We start from the raw sequence: 10,318 nt of genomic DNA, 5'->3' as shown, positions 1-10,318 counted from the left end.
TAACTTTATCGGCTCTCTACTCGGTCCCCTGTGAAGCCCACATCTGGGAGATGAGCAATGGGCACTCGGTGTAATGTAGTTGGAGCGCTAGCCAGCCAGAGTGCTAACATCTTAACTGCATTCACTTACATTAGATTATGGCAGCAGGTCTGGAAAGAGCAGGAATGATTGAGGTGCTGTCTCGTACACAGAGGGCCGATGCAGAGTGAATTCATTAGGCTGATGAATGGGCAGAATGGGTTGGCAATGTGTGCTTCACAGCTGAAGAGGCTCAGTGTGGTGTTTTCTGGCTAAAGCGTAGTGGGGGTTTCATCAGCCGAACCGCGTGTGAGAGAGTGTATAGCAGCTCCCTTTGCCTTAAGCCTCGTCTACTTTTGCCCCCCCTTTTCATGTCATGAGATTTTCTAGAGAAATATTGGTGTGGAGGCTAATGGGCCTCAGCAGGTGGTTGTGCTACTGGGGGGGTTTGACTGTCCCCTCCCTGTTTTAGATAGAGCATGTTCCAGCACGACAGCTCTGCAAGTACTCCCAGTACAACTCATTGACTTTAGTCCTTCCCCTCTAGAAAGGACAGTTTAAGCTTCAAATTGAAATGACAGTCACCCTCTCCTGTGTACCAATGAGGGGCTGCTGCAACAAGCAGACCTGGTGTGACTTCTCAAAGCTTGTTTGGGGATGACACTGCTTAGCCATCTGTGAGCTCTCGGAAATGGAATGAAAATATGTTGTTAGCTCCTTGTGGTGATGGGAAATTAAGAAAAATAAATGTCAATTATGGCCAAAGAATGACCACCCCTTACCTGAAATTACTGTTGGCTCACCCTAGCATGCCAAGACATTATCCTCTCTGGAATAGGTTTTCACATACACGGGATGTTTTCATGGGGGAAATTATTGTTGTTTATTGGCAGGTTGCCTCTGCCAAAGATTGCACTCGACTTAAAACTTGACATGTGTGTTTCTGTGTGTGTGTGTGTGTGTGTGTGTGTTTACGTGTGGATGTATGTGTGTGTGTGTGTGTATGGGTGGGTGTGTGTGTGTGCGTGCGTGCATTTGTGTGTGTGTGTGTGTGTGTGTGTGTGTGTGTGTGTGTGTGTGTGTGTGTGTGTGTGTGTGTGTGTGTGCGTGCGTGCGTGCGTGCATCCCTACAGGGCATGCAGCTGGGCACTCGTGAGCTGGAGGATATGGGAGGGAAGTTCTGCCAGAGCCTGCTGACGCTCCGAAAGAGCACCATGCTCTACGATAGCAAAGTCATCAGCCACATGGCACTGCTGGACGACAGCCTGATGGACCACAAGTCACACAAGTAGGTCACACACACGCACACACACACACACACACACCTGCCATTACTGTGGTTATGTTCCAGCTCTACTGTAGGTTTATGTTGAGTACAGTAGGAACACATGGATTGGCCATGTGGAACATGTGCTCCAGCTCCATTAACAGTAAATTACTGTAGGAGAAAATAGAACACACTTCACACATGCCAGCCAGCATTTGTCTACTTCCATTAGCACAGATGCCCTTGAGGAAGGATGCTGAAGGAGAGCTGGCCGCAGTGGTGTGAGACTGTAAGACTTACACACACACACACACACACACACACATACCCCTTCCCACAGTCCTGGGCACCACACTCTAGGATTCACAGTTGTACATCCCACAATGTAGGATTCAGAATTTGATATGAACCACAGCTCAGTTAAAGCAAGTGTATGTGCACTTCAATTCAATATGTGTCATTGTGTGCATGCACACACAAACACACACACACACACACACACCCACACACACACACACACACACACACACAAAGACTCCTGAATACACTTTTCATCAACTTTATGTATATGTATGTACTGGATATGTGTGTCTGTGTGTGTGTTTGTGTGTGTGTGTGTGTGTGTGTGTGTGTGTGTGTGTGTGTGTGTGTGTGTGTGTGCTTTATGTATATTTATGTACTGGATATGTGTGTGTGTCTGTGTGTGTGTGTGTGTGTGTGTGTGTGTGTGTGTGTGTGTGTACTGGATATGTGTGTGTGTCTGTGTGTGTGTGTGTGTGTGTGTGTGTGTGTGTGTGTGTGTGTGTGTGTGCGTGTGTTTGTGTTTGTGTGTGTGTCTACTTTTGGAACAAATGGGTATCACCTTCTTTTGAATTAGTATCACAATGCAGCATGCACATGCACATCATACAAAAACACTAGTCTATCAGCTGCCACATTTCCACATTATGCAGCTCCCTGCCTTCACACACACACACACACACACACACACACACACACACACACACACACACACACACTCAGTTGCATACACAAATGTCTTTTCTCCTTGTCACGGCAGCTAATGAATAGTAAACTCAATTTCAGGACTCTGTCTGAAAGATAATTAGAATTGAGAGGCACTACCTCACACAGATCTGATTCTGATACCTTAGGCCTGCTTCAGACCAACTGCATGCTTTCCCAATAGCCCATAATCATATTGTCTTTAAAATATAAATGGTAAATAGGCTGTATGCGTACAACACTTTATAAGTTAATGCCTCACATCCCCCTATTCACACAAACACACACACACACACACCAATGGCGGGAGGCTGCCATGCATGGTGTCGACATGCACGTTGGGAGCAGTTTGGGGTTCAGTACCTTGCACCAAAGCACACTTTGACAAGATCAGGAATAACCAGGCCTGAACCCCTCCTGAGCCACTGTCGCCCCAGAGCTGTGTTTCATAGTAACGTTATGGCTTTGCTGTTTGTTTTTTAAGAGTTGCACTGCTTGCTTTCTTCTGCAGACCGTCAGCAGACGAAAGCGAAGTTGACTCTAGTTGAAAAACTTGTTCTATCAGAGTTGGGCATACTGGGCATTAGCTTGTTAATCCACAGAGAATTGAGTGCTGTCCCCTTCGGTGCCGTTCCCAGCAGCGCTGGGAAGACTTTCGTCTTTAAATGCGCTTCTTGTGCTAATCAGAATGAACCTCTTTCAGACAGATGCACTTTCTTCTCCCTGGCCTCTTAAAGCTCTTTTTCATTAAGGCTGTGATATGGCCAGAAACACATCATTTTTAAATCCCACAAGTACCACCCTGCAGTAATTTAGGAGACATACGTTACAGAAGTAGCACTGGGGTGAACGCAACAAATTCTTTAAGTAGTTTTAAAAGAACTTTTTTTTTGTGGTTGTGAACACACTCTCACACACATTTCCATACAGGCACACATCATAGTCCACTTCCTAACCACACAGGGGTAAATGGTAAATGGACTCCATTTATATAGCACTAACAATTTCCCACAATCACCCATTCACACTAGGGCTGTCAAAATAACTGATTCATTTCGATTAATTAATTTGAGAAAAAATAACTGATTAAAAAAAATAACGCAGATTAATCGATTCTGTATGACCTTTGACCCTGAGCCGTTGTAGTCAGTAACCATTAGACTGTAAAATGAAGGAGAGAAGAAAATGTGCTGCCTAGATCATTGATTGGAACATTTACTTTTCGAAACGGCTTGATGGTGTTGATAAAAATAAAGTGTTGATTAAAATAAAGTCCTCTACAATGTCTGCAGCAAAGAATTTGTATATCACCGGAGTTCATCAACTCTAAAGTCGCACATCATTGCAAAGAAATACTGTAGTGTTGTCATTGAGGGGAATGATACTTTATTTTCATTGTGTCCCCTAGGTTATTAGCCTAGAAATCTAGACGCGCCTCTAGCGGCAGCAAATTACATTTGCTGCCAGGGCTAGTCTAGCAACTCTCCATTGGCTTGTGAGCTCCAGAAATCGAAACCAATCAGGCCAATGAAATCGTATAGAGTCAATTTAGGTGGGCTTTAACATAATGATTGATGGCAGAGTTGCAACGGTTTGGCTTGAATTCCCTGCTACTTGAAAACAAATAAGATGGATGTTGCTGTTGGCAACAGTGTGACACGAAGTTAAGTTGTTATTAAGTTGGCAAACGCTTGAACCTTAGCCAACTAGCTCCGCTGCTGGGAAACACATGGGACTCCTAGCGCCGCCGCTGTCCTATTGCATGCAGAGGGAATTTGAAAGACAACTTATTATTATTATTTTTTGCTTTTTAATTTTTAACTTGGTGGCGCTATACATGAAATAAGTGGTAATGGGATGGGCTGACATGCCCCTTAAGACCAACATACATAAAAAAGGTGGACCCTCCTAGGCCCCACGGTTCTCGAGATATTCACAGAAAACTGTCTCCGCCACCTACAGGCCAGTTGGGGTATAGTAACATAAATTAATTTATTGTGTGGCCCCCCATGAACGGAATTCCACAAAACTTGGCGTACATACAGAGGGTGTTTAATTCTGAGAGAGGGAGGAAAAAGGCATTGCATGGCCAAACTAAAACACGTTTAAATCCCCTCCTCAGTTTCTTTTTTTTTGTGTGTAGAGAAATGAGGCTTTTAAAATTCAGAGAGCTTCCATTCATTATTTGACCCAAAGAAAGAAAGTGGTAATAACCTTGGCTTGCTGACTCTGTAGGTCATGGACGATGGGGAAGTAGATTGTCAGCCGCCCCTCCTTGCCCATTGAAGCACTATAACGACAAGTAAGCTTAGTTATCGGCTCCCATCTAAACGTTAAAACTCGAGAGGGTTTGATAAGGAATCAAGAAAAGATTGCATTTAGTCACAATTATAAGAGCCAATGAAAGGACTTCACCAGAGCTGCCAACTCTCACACATTGAGAGTGAGATTCATTCATTTGATTGGCTCCACACGCTCTTAGACCAATCAAATGTGTGAGGGTTGCCAGCTCTGCATCACCCTTGTTACACTGCCATGGGTGTCACAGGTCTTACATGTGGAAAAACAATACCAAATAAAAATGAACCAAACACTGCTGTGTTGGAGTCAAACATGCATACTCATCTTATTCCATTCACACATGCATCGTGATATTCATTTCAACAGATCCATGCATTACATAAATGGCTCCCTTACCTACATGGCTCACTCTTCTTATAGGCTTTGTTTATGACATGCATTCTTTTTTTTTTTTTTTTTTCCCTCTTCGCTTTTACAACTTGATCCTCAGTCAGCAACTTGGCGTACATACAGAGGGTGTCATAATGATCCTACACTTCCAATTTCGTGCAGTTTGACTATGTTAGGTCACAGATACCTTCAATTACAACACCTCATTTTTACTTTTTTGTGTTTAACTAGGTGGCTATACATGAAATGAGTGGTTATGGAATGGGTTGACATGGCCTCTTGAGATCAACATACAAAAAAAAAATGGTCCTCCTAAACCCTACGGTTTTCGAGATATTCACAGAAAACTGTGTCTGCCCTACCCTCCTTTCTGGGGTCCAGTCCAGCGGGGGGGCTACAGATCAAAACGAAAAACGATGGTTCCATGCTATCCATGTGGGGTTACATGCCCACCAAGTTTTGTGTACCCCAGTCTTACAGTGTCCCGGGAATCATTGATGGAAATTTGGGCATGTGAAAAAGAAAAAAAAAGAAAAAATCTGACTAAACCTATATGACCGCCGCTTCCCTGCGCGGCGGTCATAATAATAAAAGAGGTTTTGAACTTTAAAGCAACACCAAAGAACTTTCCCTCTGTCACACGCACGCTATTTGTTTATCCAGCACCGGCTTTGCAAATAACGATGTCCACAGACAAGGTAGAATATTTTGCATGACTTATAAAAGTACGATGTATTGCGACATCAGATGCAAGTCAAATTTGTAGTTTCTTATGTCTCATTCCATCGAACTACAAATCCGCTACCCGATCTGGCAAACTTACATAGTGCGGTTATAGCCAATAGAGGGCCGCGAAGTGAATGCAGAATTGCCCTTCACCCTGTTTCGAGTTGATGAACCACTGAAACGATTTTGGAAACATTATTTTAAGGTACAAAAACTCTTTGGTGTTGTTTTAATGTCACTAATGCTGATTATTCAGTGATTCATTTGAATTTAAATATTTAAAATACTTTCACAGCAAAAATCATATATGTGATTAATTTAGATTAATTAATCACAGAGTATGTAAATTAGATACATTTTTAATCCAGCCCCTAATTCACAGGCTTTTCTGTAGATCCAATTGTATAATATATAATCACGAAGCAGGGGTCAGAGAGGGGGCTATGTTCAGATCAAACTGATTTGAATCCTACTGTGTGGCGTTTGATTGACAGTACTAACAGAAAGGGAGAGGGAAGTGCAGAGAGAGGGAATTCAAGCGAGTGTGTGAATGCATTAGACTTTCAAAAGAGATGCGTGTCACTAGCATCGATCGTGATGTGAGATGTAGCCTTGTTAAACAACCAACCCAAACCACATACAGCCCTGGCGTATCTCCATAGATATGACAACATGACAGCATTCTTCCTCGCTGAGACCATGTCCTGATAAACTAGCACACCGAAGCCTTCCAGGAGCGCGATCGGTCCAGCAGTTGATCGGTGTCATTTGATTAACATATTCATATGTTTCCCCCACTCACTGTGCATATATACATTAGGCTTCCATGCGGTGTGGTTTTTATCTCTGTTTTTTTCTGCATCTTTGCATTAAGTGAAATGCCACGCAGAGTGCCAGCCATGTTAATATAGGCACCATGCTGAGGTGTGTTGGTCGGAGTTCCTTCATGAGGTGACTGTAATGGTTTGTGAGAGTACACAGCGCAACACACACACATACACACACACACACACAAACACACACACACACACACACACACTTGTGCATGGCCTTCTTCTGAGCCATGGTGTTCATCTCCCAAGTTTAAATCCCTCCCTCAGTTTCTTTTTTTTGTCATTATTGTAGAGAATTCATTTTGCAAGAGGGGCTTTTAAAATTCAGAGAAAGGAAAAGAGCTTCCATTCATTATTTGACCCAAAGAAACTCGAAAGTGGTAATAACCTTGGCTTCCCCACACACACACACACACACACACACACACACACACACACACTGACTCTTCTCATTTAGTGTTCTTTCAATGGTCATTTAATTCTGAGAGAGGGAGGAAAAAAGGCATTGCATGGCCAAACTAAAACACGTTTAAATCCCTCCTCAGTGGGTAGAGAAATGAGGCTTTTTAAAATTGTCCATTCATTATTTGACCCAAAGAAAGAAAGTCCTTGGCCTGATTGTAGGTCATGGACGATGGGGAAGTAGATTGTCAGCCGCCCCTCCTTGCCCATTGTGCGCACCATAACGACTGCGCTAGTTATCGGCTCCCATCTAAACGTTAAAACTCGAGAGGGCGCTCGCATAAGGAATCAAGAAAAGATTGCATTTAGTCACAATTATAAGAGCCAATGAAAGGACTTCACCAGAGCTGCCAACTCTCACACATTGAGAGTGAGATTCATTCATTTGATTGGCTCCACACGCTCTTAGACCAATCAAATGTGTGAGGGTTGCCAGCTCTGCATCACCCTTGTTACACTGCCATGGGTGTCACAGGTCTTACATGTGGAAAAACAATACCAAATAAAACAACCAAACACTGCTGTGTTGAGTCAAACATGCATACTCATCTTATTCCATTCACACATGCATCGCATATTCATTTCAACAGATCCATGCACGTACATAAATGGCTCCCTACCTACATGGCTCACTCTTCTTATAGGCTTTGTTGGTGACATGCATTCTTTTTTTCCCTCTTCGTTTTACAACTTGATCCTCAGTCAGCATTTTCTGTAAGTTAATTAGTTGGCAAAAGAGGTTAATTAATAGGAGACACAAAGGGAAGGGCATTGCAGTGCATTAATTATGAATGCTGAATGCTGAAGGGGCTGGTGGTGGATGCTTTGGACTTTATTTTGTGATCAGGGATAAGAGAAAAGTTATATGTTATATATTAATTACCTGACTATAACATGTGCAGGGCATAAATGGAGACTACAATACCAGAATTATTTTACAGAAGCTCTCTCTCTCTCTCTCTCTCTCTCTCTCTCTCTCTCTCTCTCTCTCTCTCTGTATCTATCTCTGTTTTTATACAATCTTTGATATGTCTTTAAAAAAATCACAAAGTTTTGGGAACATCTTCCGAGACTTGGCAATATGAGAGTCCTCATTCTGTAGAGTATGTGTTACGGTCTCGTAGATGCTAGGTACACAGGAAAGGGTTTAACTATGGGCTACACTAGTCTAGGGGCTATCAAACTGTCCTAGCACCCGGAGACCCTAACTTTAGGAGGGAGGCTGCTGATGGGGCAGGCCGGGGCAGTGCTTGCCAAGGCGGCCTCCCACAGAGTGTGTTTTCTCACCCACTCACCCACCCACAGACACCCTGGGACTACAGAACGTGCCGTGGTGCATCTGTCGTTTGCTTGCGGAGCTGATTGTTGACATGGCCACGGAAATGTTATCATTTCTGATTGACACTGTTTAATCAGCTCTTTTGATTGCTGTAACCATGACGATGAGAGGGCGCGATGACTTGATGCTACGCTAATGTAGGGAAATTAGAAGCAAGTGCAGATTGAATGGGAATGGTAAAAGTAAGGGCTCTAGAGGACCTCGTGTCTGCGGTAATTGTGGCATTAGAAAGATGACAGCAGTGTCCTAATATGCAAAAATAATGGATTGCACAGAGGGAATGCTACACTCGTATGTATCATGGAGGTTTTTGTATTGTTTTAATGTATTTTTTGAAACCTCAACTGCCATTATCTATTGTGTCTTAAAGTATACTATAACTTCTGTAAGTGGATTTTATTTAGTATCATTAAGATTAATGAACTGTAGGTGTGTGATCCCTTCTAATCATTCACTTTTCAGAGGAGATAAAACATTAAGGAATATAGAAACTGTGTAATGAGCTAATCTACACTATAGCTTTTATGGAAAATGTGGGAAATGACATAAAGTATTAATTGGACACCAGACAGAAAGAGCACTGGCTAGCATATTATAAACAAATTAATTTTCACTCATTGCATATGCTATACACACTTAATTATAATGTAATAGGTGGACAAGACCCGAAACAGTGTTTTCAACCTAGCCCCTTTCCCCTGTCTCTCTCTCTTTCTCTCTCTCTCACACACACACACACACACACACACAGCTTTATATGATTGATTAGATTTATACGAAAGACTACCCTTGCCTTGTTCAAGACTGCCCTTGTCTTTGTACTGAGTTTGTACTGACCTTTGACAGATGTGTAGTACCTGTAAGTTTGGTTCTGTTGCCATTGTGCATTCAAACTCCTGATGATGAAGCACTGTAGCTCTCCAAGGTGCTGGACTCCTTTAATGAGCTTCGTCATATTCATTTATCTATTAAGTGGACTTCCATTTGAACTCTTTCTGCTGCAAAATTAAAGAACCCACATCAAATATTGAAAAACATATCTCGTCTGAATAAATCACCTTTTTATTGTCTTATTAATGGAGGAGTCATAAATTATGTGAATTATGGACTAAGTACACTTCAGACATCTCCACACTGATTGGACTTGATATGATTTTTAGTACAGGGCACAGACACAGACCAACTGAATGTATATAGTAATCTTTATTTACCTCTCGCCTTATTATGTACCTAACCTGGCATCACCAGACCATTCATTTTGTGAAGATGGTCTGGGTATTCTCCATTAGGAAATATTTCCAATCCATTGTAATGGGTGTAAACTTTGAAGTAATTGGTCTACCTTAGCCAATCACATTAATCCGGGATTCCTAACGTTACCTCCTACTATACCGTATGAACTATGTAGATGTGGATATACAGGGTTTCTAACATTACAGAAGAATTGCACATAGGTACAGTAAGTAAGTGGTGCACAGAATTCTTTTTTATCTTTCTGTCGATCATGCCTCTGTCTCTCTCATTTTGGACTTGGTCTTGACTTGGACTCGAGCGACTTTTAACTTGGTCTTGACTTGGTCTCAAACGTCTTTTGACTCTGTCTTGACTTGGTATAGACTAGTCCTCATCTTGGACTTATTTTGGACTTGTCAAAGGTGGTCTTGACTACAGCTCTGCTGCAAGGCATTGCTACTACCGTTTACCACTACCATATCCTATACCATTTTCTGTCATCTCTGTGGTCGCTGATTCCTGATGGCTGATGGCTGACGGAAGCATTAGTGCATTGAGAGTAGCCAGACTAGTGTCTCAGTGAGATGAAAATGAGCTGAGGTATCAGGCGTGTAAGGCCAGCTGTCCTTTATCAAACCTCTGGAGATTTAAAATAATCATTTAAATGATCTTTATGCTCAGTGAATGCAGTGAATGAGGTTTCTTTTAAAACGCCGCATTTCCACACTGATATACAATGTAAAT

At 42.3% G+C, this 10,318-nt stretch overlaps 1 protein-coding gene across 1 annotated transcript in view; it reads left to right on the top strand.

Moving 5' to 3' along the window:
* LOC125302820 (cytosolic carboxypeptidase 4) overlaps window positions 1–10,318 on the top strand; it is a 137,782-nt gene that overhangs the window by 124,810 nt on the left and 2,654 nt on the right. Inside the window, exon 26 of the mRNA XM_048256140.1 lies at window positions 1,152–1,306. Coding sequence (XP_048112097.1) covers window positions 1,152–1,306 — 155 coding nt within the window. The remainder of the gene's footprint in view (window positions 1–1,151; window positions 1,307–10,318) is intronic.

The sequence above is a fragment of the Alosa alosa genome, chromosome 11 (genome assembly GCF_017589495.1).
Source record: "Alosa alosa isolate M-15738 ecotype Scorff River chromosome 11, AALO_Geno_1.1, whole genome shotgun sequence".
Lineage (NCBI taxonomy): Eukaryota > Metazoa > Chordata > Actinopteri > Clupeiformes > Clupeidae > Alosa > Alosa alosa.
The sequence above is the reverse complement of the archived record's forward strand: the minus strand, read 5'-3'. Positions and strand labels throughout refer to the sequence as shown.